The sequence below is a fragment of the Cynocephalus volans genome, chromosome 5 (assembly GCF_027409185.1).
Source record: "Cynocephalus volans isolate mCynVol1 chromosome 5, mCynVol1.pri, whole genome shotgun sequence".
NCBI classification, from domain to species: domain Eukaryota; kingdom Metazoa; phylum Chordata; class Mammalia; order Dermoptera; family Cynocephalidae; genus Cynocephalus; species Cynocephalus volans.
Window position 1 is genome coordinate 37,886,079 of NC_084464.1, and position 22,003 is coordinate 37,908,081.

The 22,003-nt window shown below is 42.5% G+C and overlaps 2 protein-coding genes and 1 pseudogene across 6 annotated transcripts in view; 2 read left to right on the forward strand and 1 right to left on the reverse strand.

The window, feature by feature from the left end:
* LOC134377921 (histone H3.1-like) overlaps positions 1-22,003 on the reverse strand; it is a 173,855-nt gene that overhangs the window by 90,567 nt on the left and 61,285 nt on the right. The window lies entirely within an intron of this gene.
* The window catches only part of LOC134377919 (uncharacterized), a 154,255-nt pseudogene that overhangs the window by 18,902 nt on the left and 113,350 nt on the right, over positions 1-22,003 (forward strand).
* LOC134377936 (histone H2A type 1-C) lies at positions 17-10,096 on the forward strand. 5 transcript variants are annotated; one of them, XM_063096754.1, is made up of 4 exons: positions 17-550; positions 3,141-3,243; positions 3,369-3,467; positions 9,785-10,096. In XM_063096754.1, exon 1 carries the CDS (start codon positions 41-43, stop codon positions 431-433), a length of 393 nt encoding a protein of 130 aa, XP_062952824.1. In that variant the 5' UTR covers positions 17-40; the 3' UTR covers positions 434-550; positions 3,141-3,243; positions 3,369-3,467; positions 9,785-10,096. The 5 variants fall into 5 exon arrangements, with proteins under 5 accessions (XP_062952824.1, XP_062952826.1, XP_062952822.1 ...); XM_063096756.1 differs by having other exon boundaries at positions 3,372-3,467; XM_063096752.1 differs by lacking the exon at positions 3,141-3,243 and adding an exon at positions 3,687-3,858.

Consider the following 22,003-nt stretch of genomic DNA (forward strand, 5'->3'; position numbering starts at 1 on the left):
TATTTCTTTGGAGAGAGACTAGTTTTTCTGTTATTTGGCCATGTCCGGGCGAGGCAAGCAAGGAGGCAAAGCTCGCGCTAAAGCGAAGTCTCGTTCTTCTCGCGCGGGCTTACAGTTCCCCGTGGGCCGTGTGCACCGCCTCCTCCGCAAGGGCAACTACGCCGAGCGGGTCGGAGCCGGCGCGCCGGTGTACCTGGCGGCGGTGCTGGAGTATCTGACCGCCGAGATCCTGGAGCTGGCGGGCAACGCGGCCCGCGACAACAAGAAGACGCGCATCATCCCGCGCCACCTGCAGCTGGCCATCCGCAACGACGAGGAGCTCAACAAGCTGCTGGGTCGCGTGACCATCGCTCAGGGCGGCGTCCTGCCCAACATCCAGGCCGTGCTGCTGCCCAAGAAGACCGAGAGTCACCATAAGGCCAAGGGCAAGTGATTTGATAGGCATCTGAGCTTCCGGTAAACGTTTTCAAACCTAAAGGCTCTTTTCAGAGCCCCCCACCGTTTCAAGGGAAGAGCTAAATCACAGTTGTAGATAGGGAAAAGTACTAAGGTAAGAATATTTTCCAATAAGCGGGGAAACTATAATCTATTATTGCTAACAGGCTTTTGCAGGAAACTTGCTAAGAACTCGTTTTATCTGTAGGAAGTGTTTCAACCAATGGCCTAATGTTTGCATGTAGCGTACGATATCCACACGAAATGTTCTCTATCCCTTGTATTTTGTACGGTCGAGCGATTGACCGTGATTAGTAACGCCCATCTACAGCTTATAAATTCAGAAAAGCGCTACGGTCTGAAAACTTTTTTCTAGTTCACTTAACATTTCGGAGGTTCTTGAAGGCACACTTATTGAGCCGGCATGGTGATTTTATCGATCTGTTCCCTGGCTGGACCGTCTTAGGTTATTATTCTCGTCTTAGGCTGCAAGCAGCCCGTCTTCCCTAATTATGTAAGAGTTGTAGGTTCTGCTAGTGTTAACGTTAAAATTGTGATCTGAAACTTAAGCACAACCTTGGAAGGGGCCTCTGGAAAATCGGTTTTCCGGAGATGATTCAAGGTAGGTAGGTCAAAACAGACTAAATGCTGACTTGAGTGGCAGGTCCTCTCTCCCATTCGCCGGTTTTAAGATTCGAGCCCATTTCTAACCCGGGGGAGTCAATTTTGTCATTTGTAAATTTGGTGATCATACCGATTAATTAAATGAGTTAACGCCCCTAACCTAGGTAAGTGCTTAATATTAAACGAAATGGAGTTAAAACTTAATTATTTTGGGAGGTTAAACGTGTAGATTCCCAATGCAGCCGGGAAAGCAAAAGAGTTGGGCCCTAGGCTTCCCCAAAGCCTTTACTACTAAGGAATCTGGTAACAGTTGTTCCAACCACAAGACGTAGCGACCTGAGACGGTGCAGAAATCTCTAGGGTCCTATTTTCCTGGGTTGATTGCGTTTCACCAAGTTTTTCTTTTTGGATGATTCGGTTTGTGCTTTGATGGGGAATGAGTGGGCCAGGAAGCCTAGTGGGCTAAGGCTTGCCCACGCCTCGGTACCAGCTGCTCGGACTGGCCAAGCACACACAGCCCCTTAAATGCTCCTGGAGCTCCGCTGAAGCTTTTGCGTGGATTTGAGCATTCAAATCCGAGTGTATGCCGGGAGAGGTTTTTATTTTCTTTCTTTCTTTTTTTTTTTTTTTTCTCTCAATCCACGCAGAAGCTGGTTCCTGCGGAAGCACCTCCCACTTTCCAGAACTGGCATCGATGTCGGGCGGTCTTAAGGCAGCCTCTTCCCCTCCTCCTTTCCTCCACATCCGTCTTCCCTAACAATCATCCTCAAGGAAAAGGATCGGGTGTCCAGGAGTTTGAGGAAGGAGAAGTGGCGGAAAAACACGTGGTCGCCTTTATGGCCACACGTTAGAATTTCCTGAGGAGTTCTTAAGTTAATTATGGGCAGCTGAGCTGAGAATCATCGCACTTGGGGGAGGTCTGGCCTCACAGAGCTCTGGGCCAGGGTCCGCTGCGAGGACCGGATTCTTTCCGCCCAGGAATTACTGTATGTGGGAGAAGTGGGATTCTTTCGTCGGAATTGCGTCATATGGGCCTTGGGATCCTTTTCACTAACCTGCCAAGTTGCGTTTGAACGCAGTCCCTATACTTAGTAGGTGTGTGGCTTCCCCGAGGTGCTTAACCTCTCCCTGCCTCCATCTCTTCGTGTGTGCCGTTGTTCACCTCGCCATGAAAAAGAGCCCTGCTCAGCAGTGTGGGTTCTGAAACTGGAACACAGGCTGCTCAAGAGAAATGGCTACTGAGGCATTTACTGTGTGCGAGGCATATTTCTATGCAGTTTCAGGGTATTAATTCATTTAATCCAGCAATCTTGGAGATAGATTCTATCCCTATTCCGAATTTATTTTTTTTATTTTTATTTTTTTTAAAAAGATGACCGGTAAGGGGATCTCAACCCTTGGCTTGGTGTTGTCAGCTGAGCGAACCGGCCATCCCTATATAGGATCCGAACCCGTGGCCTTGGTGATATCAGCACCGCACTCTACCGAGTGAGCCACGGGCCGGCCTTCCTATTTCGAATTTAGAGATGAGGAAACTGAGGAACAGAGGTTAACAACTTGTCTAAGTCCCAAGACCCGGAAGCCACTACTTCTAACTGTGGCTATTCTAGAACCACCCCTCCCTGAAAGGCTATTATCAGAAAAATGGAACCAGTTAAAACAAACAAAAAAACCCAATGCATAATGAGTAAATTATGTCTACATACCAGAACTTTACTGACATCCTAAACTGAAGACTTTTAAGGAAGGAGGACAGGTAATTTTCCTCAAAACCTACCTAAAAGAAAAGAGATAAATCTTGACAATGTGTTAGCACTGCCTAGAAAAACAAAAAACGAAAAAACAGTTTACTTTTGATTTAAGGTATGACAGTGAAACAAGGGGGACAAGTAAGAAGATTCTTTGGAAAAGAGCTACTAGATTTGATAAACTGATTTGTTGTGGTGAGTGAGGAAAGGATAGAGGAGACTTGAGTCTGAATTCTCTCCTCTGGGATCCAGTAACAGAACTTTGTTTTTAATTATTTAGTACAGACTGATACGTTGTGTTAATTTTGTTAATCTTTATATTTTCATCTTCAGCAAGATCTCCTGAAGGTCAAGGGCCCCATCTTGTTATATTGTTCCTAGTCAGCATAAACCCTGGCATACAACAGATACTTGACAACTGAGCATTGAGTAAATGGTGAGCTGGATTAATGTTACTGGGCAACCAAGAAGCACATTGTTCCAGAGGGTCAGTGTATTACCAGGGAAGACAGTAAGGACACACCAGACAAACAGGCTGCTAATTGCATGTTGTCTTTCCAGTAGAAAATCTCTTCTGAAAATCCAATTCATATTGGCAACTTGTTTGGGGAACTTCAGAGAAACACAGAAGGTGCCAGATGACCACTTCTTACCTAAGAGGTACGGCTAAGAGCCTGCTCCCCAAGCAAAGGACGTTCCTCATGAATATGTCCTAGCTCCCCATCTCCAACATGCCTTCTTACCTTCCACTTTGAAATGTCACTTCATATCCCAAAGCCCTAATTATTTATGTGAAAAATTCTCTAGTGAGCAATAAACTCTCAGTAGCTTCAGTTGATTTCCAGCCCTTGAGCAGGTCTCTCTCTGTCTTACCTCAAGGGTCCTAGAATGGACTATATAAATTGGAGCAAGTTGAAGAGAAAAACCCAGGTCTTCCAATTACTGAAGGCACCAGGACACCAGATAAAAGTTCATCTCAGGGATTTACTGTGAGATATGAAGCTGAGATAGAATAATTATCTAGATATACACAGTACCCTTAACAAAGCAGGTAAGTTTAACACAATATGACCAGTTGTAATATTCCTTTTTTAATTTCCAAATAATCTTTGTAGTAATATATTCTCTCCTTTTATCTATCTGTCATCTCCACTAGTTTCCTATATGTATTTTTGTGTCATTTAAATTCTGTTTTACACATATTATAAGGTTTATGGCCAGTCGTAAAAATATGCATACAGGTATTTTAAGGTTAGATTTTGGTTATTTTCTAAGGACTTGTCATCTGTTGATCCTAAATTATGTTTGTGTATTCCTGTTAAGTGTAATGTATGTGTGTTGGAAGATTATTAGAACTTAACTGAGGATTCCCCATACGTACTAAAACTAAAAATAAGGGCTCATATGTAGCTACAGGATTCTCTTTTCTATTTTATTCCAATATGGTAAAATTGTATGAAACCAAAAAAGATTAGTATCATGAGGAAATTTTCTAGAAGACAGCCATCACATATATTTACACCTGAAAAAGAAAACCGTGCCATTAATAAATAGATAAGTCTATGAAAAAAGAATAAATAAATATAACCATTGTACCTTCCAGACAAATCGGAATGGCATTTAAACTTCAAAATGAAGTGAATCCTCAGGCACTGAATTAGTATAGTTATATTTTTAAAAATCGCAACTTTATTGGACTTCATTATATTGTAGTTGTTTGTTTGAGTTGTAGTTTGGGCAGGATGAGGGAGCCAGTTTCTCTTAGTAATTACAACTTTTGCACATTGCTTATATTTGAGACTTTTTCTGAAAAAAGCAAATGTGATAGCTTCTGACTCTTTGGTCTATGGTGTTTGGCTGCCAGCTGGGGCCTAAACCTTTATTTGTACTCTTTACTATCTGTCTTAGTCTACTCAGGCTGATATAACAAATTAGCATAGACTGGGTGGCTTAAACAACAGGTAAAAAAATTTTTTTAACACAAATTTATTTTCTCACAGTTCTGTAGTCTGGTCCAGGTGCCAGCACGGTTGGTTTCTGATGAGGCTCTCTTCCTGGCTTATAGATGGTTGCCATCTCACTGTGTGTTCACATAGCCTTTCCTCCACGCATGAGTGCAAAGAGCTCTGGTGTCTCTTTCCCCAGTCCTATAAGATTAGGGCCTTGTCCTCATAACCTCATTTAATCTTATTTATCTTTTAAAGGCTGCTGTGGATTGAATTGTGTCCCCCAAAGTTCCAGGTATTACAAATTTAATCCTCACTGTGACAGTGTTAAAAGGATGAGTAATAAAATTATGGTAATGAAATGGTGGGGCCTTGAAGGGGTGTTTAGATTGTGAAAACCATGCTCTCATGAATGGATTAATCCATCAGTGGTTTAATGGTGGTCACGGATGTGGTTCTGATGGCTTTAAAAGGAGAATGAATGAGGATAGTCTCTCTCTGCTCAAGCCATCTCCCATGTGACACTCTGCATTGCTGTGTAGAGTCACCCTCAAGAAGAAGGTCCTCACCAGTTGTGTTCTCTGGACATTGGACTTCCCAGTCTCTGAAACTGTAGGCAATAAATATCGTTTCTTTACAAATTACTCAGTTTCGGGCCGGCCCGTGGCTCACTCGGGAGAGTGCGGTGCTGATAACACCAAGGCCCCGGGTTCGGATCCCATATACGGATGGCCGGTTCGCTCACTGGCTGAGCGTGGTGCTGACAACACCAAGTCAAGGGTTAAGATCCCCTTACCGGTCATCTTTAAAAAAAAAAAAAAAAAAACAAATTACTCAGTTTCAGGTATTTTGTTATAAGAAACAGAAACAGACTAATACAAAGGTCCTATCTCCAAATACAGTCACATAGGAGTTTAGGACTTCAACATATAAATTTGGGGGGACAGAATTCAGCCCCCAGAGTCTTAACTCATTCTAGCATCAATTCTAAAAGTCTAAAGTCCGAAGTGTCATCTAAATATCATTTAAGTCGGATATGGGTGAGGCTTAAGGTATGATTCATCTTGAGGCAAAATTCCTCTCCAGCTGTGCTCCTGAGAAACCAGAGAAGTTATGAGCTTCTAAAATATGTACGATAGTGAGACAGGCATAGGATGAACAGTCCTGTTCCAAAAGGGAAAAATAGGAAAAAGGGAAGGGGTGATGGATTCTAAGCAAGTCCAAAAACCTTGTAAGTCAAATTCTCTTAGATCTTAAGGCTTTGAGAATAATCAGCTTTGGCTTGAAGCCCTGCCTTCTGGGCCCACTAGTGTGTCAGTGTCTCCTCCATGGCTCTGTGGGTGGTCTCCTCCTTCTGCTCTGCCTAGAGCCCTGCCCCTTCTGTCTGGTGGGGTCCCACTTAGGGAGCTCTCTGTGAGAAACTCTCCCAGACAGCTTTGCAAGGCATCCTTCAAAACTGAGGTGGAGTCAGCCTTGCTTACCCACTCTCACCTGTGCACTCTGAACCCGAGGTGGGTGTGACAGCCCTAATCGCTGAATTGCCTTTGGGTTCTTCTTCCCTTTTCTCGAAGAATAGTACGTGTTCACAGCCAGATAACTCTATAATTCTGTCCTGTAGACTCCAAAAAGTTCAGTAATCTGTCTTTATTTCTTCCCATTTTCTGTCTACTTTAGTTCAAACTGGCAGTATTTCTGCTGTTATAATAGTATCTCTCTTCCTGGCTTCTGCTGAGATGGCTGCTTAAGTCCATGACTCATACCCATGGTCTTCTTATCAAATGGCTGTTCAATCATACCTCTTTAAGAAAAGCTTTCTCGATTTTTACAATGTGGACAGGCTGTAAACTTTCCAAATCTAAAAGTTCTGGTTTCTTTTTGCTTAGCAATTCCTTCTTTATTTAATTTTCTTAAAAAAATTATATATATATTTTTAGCAATTCCTTCTTTAATTCATCTCTTTTCTGTTGCATTTTACTATAAGCAGTAAGGAGGATGCATATCACACCTTCAATACTTTTCTTGAAAATCTCCTCTGCTAAATATCCAATTTCATTGCTTATAAGTTCTATCTTCCACTAAACTTGAGAACAAAGTTCAGCCAAGCTATTTGCCACTTTATAACAAGGATCATCTTTCCTCCAGTTTGCAATAACTTTTCCCTCATTTCCATCTGAAACCTCATCAGAATGGCACTTACTATCCATATTTTAGCTGACATCCTATTGACCATTATTTATGTATTCCCTAAGAAAATGGAGCTGTCTCTCCAATTCTCTTTTCTCTCTGAGCCCTCACCAGAATTGCCATTAACATCCATATTTCTACCAACAGTCCTTTTACAGCAATTTGTTTTTTCTAGCATGACCTTGAAACTCTTCCAGCCTCTACCCATCATCTAATTCCAAAGCCACGTTCACATTTTTAGGTATTTGCTGCAGCAGCAACCCCCCTCCTTGGTACAAAAATCTTAGTTACGTGGGTTGCCATAACAAAATGCCACACACTGGATGGCCTAAATAACAGAAATTTATTTTCACACAATACTGGAGGCTAGAAGTCTGATATCAAGGTGCCAGCATGACTGGTTTCTGGTGAGGCTCTCCTGCAGGCTTATGGCTTATGTCACAGACACCAGGCAGATGAGCATGTCCGTTCTGTCCTGTATTTGTTGATAGCCAGAGCTGAAAGTATAGGGCTCTTACTTTATGCCACAACAAATTGCCCTTGCATTAAACATTCATTTCAAAATGACCAGACTGTCGCGTGCTCTAAATTTTAGAAATGTGGAGCATAGTTGTGGTCCCTATTTTTTACCCTGTTTCCTTAATGGTTTTTATCAATACTGCAGTTTTAAAGACCACCTATATGCAACAAACCCCCTATTTTACATTTCCAGCCCTGACCTTTTTCCTGAAATGCAAATATGTATATCTAAATTTTTATTTGACATTTTCAATTAGAACTTTATCAGCCCTCTCAACCTGAATTCTTCATGACAAAAGAGTTAATACTGTGCTCCCTAAGCCTGTTATCTTTTCCATTCCTTCCCAATTCAGTAAATGACACTACCATAAATCCTTTTACTCAAGCCAACATTCTAGAAGTGAGATTTGCTGCCTTTCCTTCATCCTCACAAATCCAAGTTTTCTGTTAGTCATGTCACCTACACCTTCAATATATACCTTAATTCATTCTGCATACTGTTTACCATGACCTAACACACCATTCATGACCACCTCCGGTCTCTGTCTGCCTCTCTGATGTCATCCCCTTCATTCTGTTCCAGATACTCTGGGTTCTCTTCCCACCAAGCAGCTAAGCTCTGTTGCTTCAAGGAGTTGGTACTGTTAGTCTCATTGTCTGAAATGCCTGTCTCTTGACTTTTCTTCTCATTTTCACCTTTCCGGTCTCAGCTCTTTCTCAGACAGGACTATCTAAAATACTATTTAGGTGAATTAAAGATCTAAAAATATAAAAATATCACCTAGCATTTTAGGAGACCTTTGTATCATTTGTGTGTGTGTGTGTGTGTGTATGTATGTGTGTTTGTGTTTTGGGGACGAGGGTGTCATTATTAAGCGAGGAAGCACAAAAGCCATACAGGAAAGGATGCAGTCCACACAGGCCGAAAACTGGCTTAAGATACAATGTATGTAAAGAGAATAGTAGGCAATGGGCAATAAATTGGGATAAATGATTTCCAAAACATTATCTACAAGTTTAAGGACCTCAATTTACAAAGAATTGCAAACTGTTAGGAAAAAGGCAAACTACGTCATATGAAAATGATTAAACAGGGTATTTTATATCCTTTATTAAATTGAAATGACCAGTACATATGAAAAAAAAAATGTTCACCTTCCTAGTAAACAGTTATGCATATAAGAACCGACAAAGGGTTACCATTTCTCACCTACAAATAGACAACTACTAAAACTAGTAACAATCAGGGCTGCTGAAAATGAAAAAGAATTGCCACTATCATGTAATCAGCTGGTGTGTCTGACCAAATCAGTGTATCCCCTTACAATGTCTACTCTATGATAAGGAAACCTCACCAGCTTTTACATTCTAATACTGGGATTATTCAGTTAACACTCTCATCTATAGGGTGAGTTTGTTGAAGAATTGTGTCTTTCTTATCTCTGTACCCTAGCACTTCACAACTTTCCCATGTAATAGATCTTCAGTAAATACTCAGAACAAATAATAGGAGTGAATATGTTGACATCAAAACATATTTGTGCAGAAATGGAGTAGTCACCATCTAAGCTGCATGGACTTGTGTTTATTCTCGGGTTATGTACAATTTTAGCCACTACTCAGTCTTAAATTCCAGTTGCTAAATTCAGAGGGATATACATGACTGATCCTAGAGCTGTGCTGTCCAATACAGTAGCCATTAGCCACATGTGATATTTTAAATTTAAATTAAATCATTAAATTAAAAATGTATTTCCTCAGTCTCACTAACCACATTTCAAGTTGCTGGTAGCTACTGTATTGGACAGCATGGATATAGAATGTGTCTATAAGCACAGGAACGTCTATTGGATAGCATTGGGCTAGGTACTTCTTGTCTGTCTGGCATGATCAGTTCAAGTACACTTAACTAGCTTCCTCCAGGTGGCATCTAAGGATAAACTTGTCAGATAAACTACAGGACACTCACTTAAATCTGAATTTCAGATAATTGTTTTGGTATAAGTCTGTCACCCCAAATATTGCATGAGACATACTATACTGAAAAAACAAACAATTATTGCTTACCTGAAATTCAAATTTAACTAGACATTCTGTATTTTTATTTGCCAAGTCTGACAGCCCTACCTGAAGAGCACAATTGGAGAATCTTCCCAGGGGAGTTGGGTGCTTTTACCATGGGGAGGTTTTATGTAAGCAATTGAGAAAGGCTTGCACTTGGAGAGAAGCTAACTCACGAGGAAAGGATCTGTAAGTTGTGTGTGTGTGCCAGGAAGGCTGAGGAGGTGGTTCGCAAATAAATTTACTTTGATTTCTCCTTTCCTTTAGGTTTCAAAAGCTGCTCATCACAGAGAGATGCCAAGATCTTGAGTATCAGTCAAACCCACCAATTCTCAGAAATAAATGGATGGATGGTCTCAACATTCCTACATCACTGATGGATTCTGCACCTGAAAATTTTTTCCTATTAAAAACTTACTCTAGATTTATTTATTTGTGTTTACATGTTTGCATTGGGAATAAGAAGCGTAGATGGGGGGAAAGAATATTATTGGATACAAAATGTATATAAATTTAGAACAAAATGTATCTAAATTTTGAATCAGTAGGGACAGCCCGTGGCTCACTCGGGAGAGTGTGGTGCTGATAACACCAAGGCCACAGGTTCGGATCCTATATAGGGATGGCCGGTTCGCTCACTGGCTGAGCGTGGTGCTGACACCACCAAGCCAAGGGTTAAGGTCCCCTTACCGGTCATCATTTTAAAAAATATAAATAAATAAATAAATTTTGAATAATACATTCATGGTGTTCAAACAACTTGAAATCACAAAATATATATTGCGAATCCACCCCTCAACTTCCCCCTAGGTGATCACTTTTTTTCCTTGTATATCTACCCAGTGTTAATTGATGCTGATGTTAGTCAAAAATGAATATACAAGGGTATTTCAAAAAGTTCATGAAAAGATTCGTATTATCTTTTAATTGTATTTTTCCACAAAGTTCTTGAAGTACACTTGTGTGTTTTATCTTTCTGCTTTTCATTCTTACAAGGTAGCAGACTTTACACACAGTTGTCCACATGTTCTTTTCATAACAATATATCTTGGAGAACTTTCCATACCAAGAACACACAGAACTTCCCATACACAGTTGCATGATACTGCATTTGCAAATGCATTGTAATTTATGTAACCTGGCCCCTGTTGGTAGACACTTTGGTTGTTTGCAGTCTTTTGCTATAAAAACAATTCTGGAATGATTAACCCTGATTCACACAAAATTGAAATTGCTCTCGTATTCTGCTAGGATGGTGAAAAGTGAACTGAAATTCAAGTTATTCTTGGGCTGAGCTCAAGGTTTATCTCCTTAAAAACTATGTGGCTGATCCAATCAAGATGGTGGAATAGATGGTCCACAGCGTCACTCTCTCCTACAAATCAACCAAATTTACAACTATAAAAATGTAACATCAGCCAAGCTGGGGCTGCTGGAGCTCAGTGGAAGAGGAGGAGAGACCTACAGAGTTCATGAAGGCTGGAGAAACTACGATGAGAGAAAACCTGCTCTGAGCATTTCGGGCCGCGGCTGCTTTAAGGCTCGAGCTGCTGAGCACGTGGAGCAGGAGCCAGCAGAAGCCGCAGCTGTGCCCTTCAGATGGAGTTACTTGGAGGCAGGAAGGGAGAAGAGGGCCTTGGCAGCCCCCAGGACAGCAAGACCACTAATAGGGTTCACGTGGACCCACGCAGGAGCGAGGAGCCAGAACAACTGAAAAAGGGAGTCACTCAGAGGCCGGTGAGTCATTGCAAGGGACCGGCGCAGGGCCGTCCTATGGGAAGTGTTTGCAGCATGGGCGATGGGGGAGACGTGCCCACCAGGCGAACACTGGGACACAGCAAGGACAGCTGATCTGCCCCCCAATCAGCACAGGATCACTCAGAGGAGACTGGTCAGGAATGCAGAATTGCAAGGGGTGCAGTCTGATGAAAAAACTGAGGCCCAGATCAGAGTTTCTACACAACTGAGGTGCACTGAGTATCTGGAGAGCCGGAAGTACCTATAAAGTCAACCATTAAACCCTGAGCTGCACAAAAAGTCTTCCCTAGAAAAACAGCAGCAAAGCAGCAATTTACCTCAACCACAGAGCTCAAGTAATGGTTCCTACAAGAAGTTCCTCTGTGTTAGAAGCAAAGGACAAAAAATTAGTTCCAGCCCAGGCACACCACCAGCACCTTGGGGCCTGCCTGGGAACTGGAGGCTTGGATCTGGGAACTGAACCCCACTCCCAGGCAAACTGTGACAGTGTATTGGAGCTAGCCTTGGGACCTGAAGCATGGAGAAGGGGACTGCACCCCCCTCCCACAACCAGGCACACCACTCCAGCACCTCGGGGCCTGCCCAGGAACCCGAGGCAAGAAGAAGGGGACTGGACCTCTCTCCCACAACCAGGCACATTGAGCCAGTGCTTCAGGGCCCACCCGGGGACTGAGGTATAGAGAAGGGAACCGGACCTCTCTCCCACAACCAGGCACACCAAGCCAGCACCTCAGGGCCCACCCAGGGACCTGGGACATGGAGAAGGGGACTGGACCCCTCTCTCACAACCAGGTATATGGCGCCAGCACCTTGGGCCCCGCCCAGGGACCCAGGGCATGAAGAAGGGGACTGGACCACCCTCCCACAACCAGGCACACTGCACCAGTGCCCCAGGGCCTGCCCATGGACCTGAGGCGTGGAGAAGGGAACCGGATCTCTCTCCCACAACCAGGCACACCAAGCCAGCACCTCAGGGCCCGCCCACGGTCCCGGGGCATGGAGAAGGAGATTGGACCACCTTCCCACAACCAGGCACACCAAGCCAGCACCTTGGGTCCCACCCAGTGACCCGAGGCATGGAGCCAGGAACCAGACCTTCCTCCCACAACAAGGCACAACATGCCTGTTCCTCGGGGCCCACCCAGGGACCTGAGGCAAGAAGAATGGGACTGGACCTCTCTCCCACAACCAGGCACAAAACTCCAGCACCTTGGGGCCCACCTGGGTATCTGAGGCATGGATAAGGGGACCGGTCCCTCCTCCCACAACCAGGCACACTGCACCAGTACCTTGGGGCCCGCCCAGGGACCTGGGACATGGAGAAGGGGACTGGACCCCTCTCCCACAACCAGGTACATGGCGCCAGCACCTTGGGGCCCGCTCAGGGACCGGAGGCGTGGAGAAGGGAACCAAACATACCCTACAACCAGGCATACCACCAGTGCCAAGGAGCATACCAAAAACAGCACCTCCACGTGTGTGGCCCACCACAGCCACCACACCGATGGTCTCCCAACCACTGGAGTACGTTCACACAAGAAGAATCACTAGCAAAGACAAAGAAAAGAAGAAGATGTCTCTTTCCACAAAACCCATTTCAGAGTGACAGAAGAAGCATCTGCTCTATGATAATACTGGGGGACCTGATCACATTTCTCAGCATTGGACAGATCATCTAGGTAACAAGTTAACAGAGTAACCATTATTCTTTCAGAAGGAGAGAAGAAACCTAGGGCAATTAGAGGGTGGAGGGGGAGGGATTAGGGGAAGGGGAAAGATTGGACAAGGGGTATAAAGAATAATTATGATTTGTAACAATATATATGCTAGTAATATTGATTTAATCAACATATCTCAATGTTCAACCCCCAAAATATTTATAATCAATTTTGATTCAATAAATATAATAAATTTTTAAAAAACCATGTGGCTGTTGCCAGGTTAGTCATTTTGAACCTATATTTCTTTATCCATAAAATGGAGATAATACCTATCTTAAGTGACTCTGAAAATGAAAAAAGATTGTGTTCATGAATTGTTTGAAGTGCTGAAGAACAGCACAAATTATTTGATTTTTAACACCATTTTTTTTGTGAGAGTTATATCTAACACTTTGTGACAGAAGCAAATTCCCCCAAATTCCTGTCTGTCATGAGGAAATAAAAGGGGTGCAAAGTGGGGTGGGGGTTATCTGTCTAGAACACCACCCTGGTTAATTGCCATTTTCTGCCCTCGCTGCGTAGGAATTAGAAAACACACCCTCCTAACCTGCCACTCCCCTCCTGCCTTTTACTCTCTCACTTGCATTCCAGGTTAGGTTTTAAGAATATCTCTGCTACTGTACTATAGTCTCTTTGTGATGGGGGCTAGGGTCTTGTTTGGTCCACTGCTGTATTCGCAGCTCCCAGGATGGTGCTTGATATTGCCTGGCATATAGCAATCACTCAAGAAATAGCTGATGAATTTACGAGGCCCTCTCTGGGTGGAGATTTAAATTCTGACCCTGAATTTCCAGGAGTAAGTGGGAGAGTCATCCAATCTCACAGGCTGAGTTAAAAGAAGGGTACACTCAATATACTCAAAGGAATGCCTGCACAATAAATATATAAAAAGTAGTTTTTGTGTTTGTGAACACGCACACACATACACACACACATGCATAGACATACAGTCAGGTGCTCTGAAAAGATGGGAATCTAGAGCTAAAATACTTGGGCTTGTGTTTCAGCTCTGCCATTTACCAAGTGCCTGACTAGGGGTTAGTCACCTGCTATCTCTGAAGATCAGGATTTCCATCTGTAAAATCAGATAATAGCACCTCCCAGAGTTGTGAAAAACAATCAAATGAGATAGCACTCAGTTTCTTATAAAACCTAATATAAACACATCCAAGATTTTATGAAGACTATCTACCTGTCTGTCTACCATCATCATCCCCAAATGTAGAAAAGTGAAAGCAGGAGAGGATATTGAGCTTTCTGTCAAAGATATGATAACTTCCACCTGCAGAGATTGAGTAATTGGGTTTGTTAAGCCAGAAGGCTAACTGCTTCTGGCCTCAATTCATCCTTGTGCCCAGATGCAGCATCTGGAGGTGGCAACCTGGTAAATATACCCACACCCCTCCCATGGAGTCTCCTCTGGGTTCAGAAGCAGCAGCCCCAGTGGAGTGGTTGGGCATTTCAAACTTGGCTGAGCCATTTTTCCAGGAGCAGAGGCTCCCAAGACAAGGATACCCCACACTCTGCCCATTCTGCTTTTGGTTCATCTTGACTCCCTGCCTTTAGTGAGGATATAGAAAATTCATTCCTATTGGGTGCCTGAGCAACCTTGGCAGAGAAAAGAAAAATGAGGAAGGCCCTTAAGGAGAAGGGCCCTAGGTACATTGGCCCAGTGGGAGGAAAAAATAAATGAAGGGCAGAGTACAGAAGGAAACTTCCATTTCCTTTAGCTCAGTCCCTTCAGATTGCAGATGATGAGGCCGGGGGCTCTGAACTAGTTGGTTTAGTGGATGGGTGCAAAAACAGTTGAGTGGTTTGTCCATGTTCACATACCAAGTTATATTTCTGCCCTTGATATTGTCATTCTCTCAGATCTCTAATTGAAAATCTATGTGTCATTTTGAATCCCTCCTTCCTTTCTACTGTGTTCAGTGTAACATTGGTAGCCTAAAATTGGCCATAATGGCAGTATTTAGAAGATGGGAATTAGCAATGCTACAAATCAGGGTTTTTGGGTTTTGCTCCTGGACAGCCAGTTATTAAACATTCACCTGCCCACCACTGCCACTGCATTAAATATCCTCTGCTCTTACCTGGTAAAGATACTCTCATCTCATCTCTCTCTCTCTCTCTCTCTCTCTCTCTCTCTCATTGGCTCCCTCTATTGTGCTGCTTTCCTAACTAGAAGAATCCTGTCTCACCTCCCAAATGACCACTCTCCCATGTTTCTGGACTGATTTCAATTTCCACACTCTCTCTTATGATCTGTACTCACTGCAAAAACTTCTAAATTGTTTCCTACCGAGGAAGCCTAGAACACTCTTCTTGCTGATACTCACCTTCCTCAATCCCTCACTTACGTCGGCCTTTTGCTCAAATGCCACCTTCTCAGTGAGGGATGATTCTCCCACTCCCAGGGGAGGAGAGATGCCTCTGGGAGGGTGACTGCGGTCTGGTGCATGGCAATGCTGTGAGTGTGGACTGTCAGCATGGTGTGGCTCGGAATGTCGTGAGCAAAGGCACTGTGAGCACACAAGCAGAACTCTTCAACCAATGACACCAGGGACTTCCTCTGGGTTGCCTGGCAATGAACTGGGAACAGTGGCTGCTTCTCCCCCTGTGGGAGGATCAGCCAATGTTCCCAGGTGCTGGGAGGCTGGCTTCCCCAGCTGACTCCCACACAAAAATATTTATTCTCCCTATTTGAGTCTGCTTTCATGCTTTCTTTATGAAAAGGGAACAGCATAGGCTGTGGGTCCTGTTCTGGAGCACAGCCCCTCTGTGCATCAGGCTACCCCCTTCCTGGGTGCATGCCTCTGCAGGCTGCCTGAGATCAGGCACTGAGCATCTGCTACCTTCTGCCTCCAAGTTCCAACTGGCACGAGTGACACTGTGACTGCTGACAGGACGGCCAGAAGCCAAGAGTGGGAAGACCTGTTAAGTGGAGTTAAATTACCTCTGGAGGTGGTTGTCAGTGGAAATGAGTGGATACAAACTTTCATTGGGGGGCTGGAATGTAACTTTTTAATTATTATTCTAATCACCTTTTGTTTCATCTTCTCAAATGCTCTTCATAAAAGCCACAAACCAATAGCTCTCTCTGTAATTTTCCATTTATTGCCTTGTAGCCCTCTTTCTATTGTCCATTCTGTTTCCACTGTCTCTCTTTCACCTCTTTAAAGAAGCAGTTTTAAAAAGTATCTTTTCTGTTTTTACACTGGATAGTCAACGTAGAAAACTGCCGCACTCCATGGATACCCAGTGGGACTCAGGCATGCAGCTCCTGGTTTCTGGTGCCCCACGTCTGTACTGTGGAGCTGCACATGTCGATGGTCCTCTGGCTCCATGACTAGGAAGCAAACTGTGTGGGTCTAATTTGTGGCTCAGAAGCTGTGCCTCAGAATCAGACAGATATTCCTTATTGCCCAAAGGTACTGCTATGCTATGTAAACTAGATTAGAATTTAAGGAATGTAGTTCCTGCCTTCTTTCATTAATTAGCTTATGATGTTCACTATGCAACAGGTATTAACTCATGTTGTTTAACTCTCAGAATATGTTCATGAAGGAGGTACTATTATTATTCCATTTTTTTTAATAAGTAGACTGAGATACACATAGATAAAGTAATTTGCCCAGATCACATGCATAGTAAACTGGCAGGGGGGGTAAGAAAGAAGATGTGCAGGTGGGATTAGAACACTTTGGGAGGGTAAATGAGAAAATGCATGTAACGACCTTAGAAGAGCACAAAGGCAACTCTCAACAAGTACTATTGTTGTTTGCTACTTGTCACTGTTGTTATTATCATGATAATTATTGTTTCAATACAATGATACCAGTGGTCTAGTAGCCCAAGGAGCTAAGCCCAAGGAAATTGGTTTGCTGTAGTTTCATGTGGTTATTTATTACTCCAATTTCATATTGTACCCTGTGCTTTAATCTTTAACTAAGAAACACCTAAAAGAAGTCCCTAATCCTTTTTTATTTTCAGTTTAGTTATATCTGAGAGAGAAAGAGATGGGGATTGGATTTTAGGAAAGTGAGAAGACACTTGATTTTAAATAATCTATTCTATTTATTTGTGCACAACTCAACCCAGATGACAACCACCTTAAAGGCTGGTCATTTTGATTTCTGGGACGGTGTGAGGTAATAGAAATAAAAGCACAGGTTTGACCATCCATAAGGCCCCTACTTTATACCACAATGTGACCATGAGTCAATTACTTTACCTTTTTATCCTTTATTTCTTGTCTGGAAAATAGGACTAGTCATGATCACCAATCTGAGAAGACGGATGTGGCGATTAAATGGGGTTAATATACTTGGCACATAACGGACACTAAAGTCCATGCCCTCTCTTCCCTCATTTTTCCCTTATAGGGTGTTTGATTCATCTCCGGATGTATTTGTTATCTATTAGTATGTCACAAATTATCAGGAAATTTAGCAACTTCAGGATATGAGCTCGGATAAGCTGGGCCCCCTCGTTCTCTCACAAGGCTGCAGTCAAGGTGAAGGCCAGGAATGCAGCCACCTCAAAGCTCAGCGTGGAATTGATCCACTTCCAAGCCCACTTACATGGTCGTTGGCAGAATTGAGCTCCTCCAGGGTTGTTCGATCGAGACCCTGAAGTCCTCCTTGGTTGTTTCTTGTCATGTGGGCCCCTCCATGGGGCAGCTGACTTTCTTCTAAGTGAACAAGTGAGAGGGCTCTCAAGAGAAGCCACAACCTTTTGTAAACTAATCTTAAAAGTGACACACCATCCCTTTAGACATATTCTACTTGCTAGAAAAAAGTTACTAGGAGCAGCACACAAGATAGGGGGTAATACAAGGGTGTGAACCCTCAGGGGCGGGGATTATCTTAAAGGATGCCTACCACAAGAGGTAAATCACAACCTGTTTAAAACAAGGCAAAACTGTCTTCTTGATCCAGCATCTTTAAAAATGGAAGTGCACCTCTGTGTGTCCTAGGGCGCCTGGTTGAGTGCAGGTACAGGGTCACATGCTCAGTCATCTGAAATTGCAGAAATATTTGTGTGAGTTTCTGCCTGTTTCTGTTTACTCCGATGCTGCTGCACATCACTGGAAACTACATTTCCCAGGTTCCCTTGCGGTCTGATTTTCAGTACATTAGGCCAATGGGAGGCATGGATGGAAGGTGATGCTGGGACCAGAGTTTTTCTCCTCTTCCTTGTTTTTCTCGTGAGGCTTCTCTGGCCTCATGGTTACTCTTTCTTCATTGTGACTTCAGTCCCACCAGATAGCCCTTCTCCGGGTGGTCTCAGTTTACCAGCCTGTGCCATTCCCGCTTCACTGAGAGTTCCAGCCCCGACTTCTAGAGAGGTGGCAACTTTCTGCTGCAGCTTACCTTTGGGTTGCACCCCCTCCCTCTCTTGGGTTTCTCAATTCTTTCATCACCTGTTTATCTAATTGCCTCTATTACATTCCTTCTATATGAAATCCCTAGAGTGGTTTCTCTTTTTTCAACTGGACTGTACTAGCACACTGGTAATGGTGGGACAGAATACAACTGATGGACACTGGCTTTTCCCAAGCAACTCCTGTGCGGAGATCAGTGTTTGCAGCATTTTCTAGTCCTAAATATCTGTCCTTGTCCTCATGCTGTGGGAAGTCCAGAGGATGGTCACTTCTTCAGGATGGATCTTTCGCCACTCTGGGCTCCAGTTAACTGTTTTGTAAAGTGGGAGGCTTTGTAACATCTGTAGTGCCTTAAATCTCTGAATACTGGGGACTCCAGAATGTTTCCATAGGGAAAACTTAGGAGCTTCATCTGGTTGGGGAGAGGGTGAGAGTACTTAATATGAGACTTAAAGGATGTTGGGGGGTAGGAGGGAAGAGAGAAAAAAGAAAGAAACAAACAGAAATTTTAAAACTTTGAAATGTCGGCGTCACAGAACGGGAGTACCTCTAGTGGAGACTATGCGGGAGGCTAGCACGGATCATGGGTCATGCCACGACTTTATAAAATAAGTATATTGTCCTTCCTACACATTGCTTCCTGTTTCTTCCTTCACCCCTTGCTTTCCACCCCACTCCCAAATCAAGGAAGAGTGTTTAGGAATAAAGTTAACAAATATGAAAATAATATTTCATTGTGTTGGGGATAACAGTAATTTATGCAGGATGGTAGAATTAGTCACTGGAGAAATCTTCACAGGAGGAGAAGCAACAAGGTAAGCTCTTTTAGCTGTAAGACCCTGAGCGAGTTATGTAACGTTTTTGGAGACAGTTTTGTTTTCTGGAAAATTATGATAATAATAGTACATAGGGTTATTATAAGGATTAAGTGAGTATTTTTCAAGTGCTTAGGACTACATCTACTCAATAGTAAACCTTATAAATATGTTGCAGAAGTCTAAATTGTAACTGACTACACTTACGTTGTAACTGATGTAAATTATACAGGGATGTTATGATTACTACATATCTTTTCCACGGAGAAGAATGCAGTATATAGTGTCCCTGAGGTGGGGGAGCTGGTTGATCAGGAGACCACTGCCTGATGAAAATATTCCTTATTATAACTCTACACTCAGAAAGTATTCTGTAATCTGTATCTTGTCTCTTGACCAGAAAGTAATGCAATGAGCATACCTCTGTACTTATTTTTAATATCAATTGTATCTTTTATTATAAACTAATAAAGTAGTGATATGGCTTATAAACCTTTTTCATGCGAATTTATATTTAAATAACTATAGAAGGGCCGGCCCATGGCTCACTCGGGAGAGTGCGGTGCTGATAACACCAAGGCCACGGGTTCGGATCCTATATAGGGATGGCCGGTTTGCTCACTGGCTGAGCGTGGTGCTGACAACACCAAGCCAAGGGTTGAAATCCCCTTACCGTTCATCTTTTAAATAAATAAATAAATAAATAAATAATAAATAAATAAATATAGAAATAGGTAATATATATGGTTATTTACTATGTATCAGACACTGTTATAAGCACTTCAAAAATATTGTCTAATCTAGCAACTATTCTACTAAGTAGGTAATAGATGTATCAGTTAGGTTTTGCTAAGTTATGTAGTCAACAACACCCAAATCTTTGTGGATAACAACAGAAAATGTTATTTCAGGCTCCCATTGCATTTCATTGTGGCTCTGTGCAACATCTTCTTCTGGAGGGATCCAGGCTAAAGAAAGATCAAATAAAGGGATTTCATTGCTCTTAAAGATTCTGTTGGCCACAAGTTACTTCCACTCATATTTTATCAACCAAAGCAACTCACATGGTGAAGACTGATGTAGATATGGTAGGAAATTATACTCCTCAAATGGAGATGCATATCATAAATCCATATCCATGGGAAGGGATGTATAATACTCCCACAAAGGACAGCAAAAAGCGGGGACCAATAGTACAATCTACTGCAATATTCTCATCCAAATATCAGTCATGATAAAGCTGAGAAATAGAGTTCAGTAAATTTCTTAAAGTCACCTAGTAAATGAGAAGATTGGGATTTGAAATGGAGTGATCTGTCTCCAGAATTGTGATAGTCAGACTCCAAGAAGTAATTTGCACTTCCTGTTAGTCACAGTGTGGTTCCCTCCCAAATTTGATAAGACTGACATGGAATTAATAGAATATCATGACTTCTGAAATTATGTCATAGAAGATATCGTGACTTCTGCTTTGCTCTCACCTGGATCACTCATTCTGGAGAAAGCCAGCTACCATGAAATAAGCCTTCATGCAGCCCTGTGGAGAGTTACATGGGCCAAGGAACAGAGACCTTCTGCCAAAAGCCAACACTGACTTCCCAGCCAGGTGAGCTATCTGGAAATTGGATCTTCTAGTCCCATAATTCAACTTAAGTCTGCAGATGACTAAAGTCCCAGCTAATATCTTGACTCCAACCTCACTAGAGACTTTAAGTCAAAACCACACCGTTAAGTCACCCCCAAATTCCTGACCCATGAAAACTGTGTAAGATAATAAATATTATTTTAAGCCACTAAATTTTGGGATAATTTGTTATGCAGTAATAGATAATTATACAAGAGTTTATCTGCTTAACCATTATGCTAAACTGCCACCACATATGAATGATCCTGTGTAAAAGATGATCCTTACATTTACAAACCTGAAAATCCATATCATGGAGTGGAAGAGTGGAGAGGGAAAAGTAAAGGAATATTGAGGAAATAATAAGAGGTATGTATGACAGGCAAAGACAGAAACTGAAGAACAGAGAAAAGATGCACAAGAAGGCCAAACGCAGTGTGTTCGTGTTCGTTGAACCATCTCTTCTAACCATACCTGTAAGACCTTTGAATAAACAGATGCTGAAGAGATTGATTAGGAGAGTGATTGTGGGTTCGTTAGCAAGGTTGACAGAAAGGCGTTTAATATCTCTGAAACAATTGTTTCTCATGGGGCCCTCTTTTCAGTCAGAAGAGGATATTCCCTGGCTCTTGATAGGGTTAAGAGAACTGTGTTTGGGCTCTTAAGAGTATATATGTAGACACTTATGTTTTATATTCTTAAGATCTCCTAGCTCAGAAAAGTACATCCCAACCTTCCATCTCATTCCCAAATCCAAAGTACTCTCCACCTGCACCTTTTGCAAAGACCCTTCCTGCCTCCAGATTCCTTAGAACTCCACTCCTGGCAGCCCAGAGGGCAAGTCACTAATCTCTCATAGGCTTTCATCTTGAAACAATAATGAGTGGTTCCTGGAGTTTTCATAAGCTTCAACACCAAAATGAAATTTAGAAAAATTGATTAGATTTATACTTTTTACGATTTTGAAAATTTATTTATTTAGACTCAGGCCAATGTGGAACAATTGAACTTTGAGTTTAGAAGCTTAAACTCTGTGTGCATGTGCATACACATATATACATATATAAGGTGAAATACATAAGATATAAAAACATGTGCATGCTATATAAGATACAATAATATGTAAAGAGATGAAAATCACCTCTTAAACTGTAGCCTATAACAGTGTTCCTTTCATCTGCT

Coding starts and splice junctions, on each gene's coding strand:
- LOC134377936 (XM_063096754.1), top strand. CDS start 41: ATGTCCGGGCGAGGCAAGCAAGGAGGCAAAGCTCGCGCTAAAGCGAAG.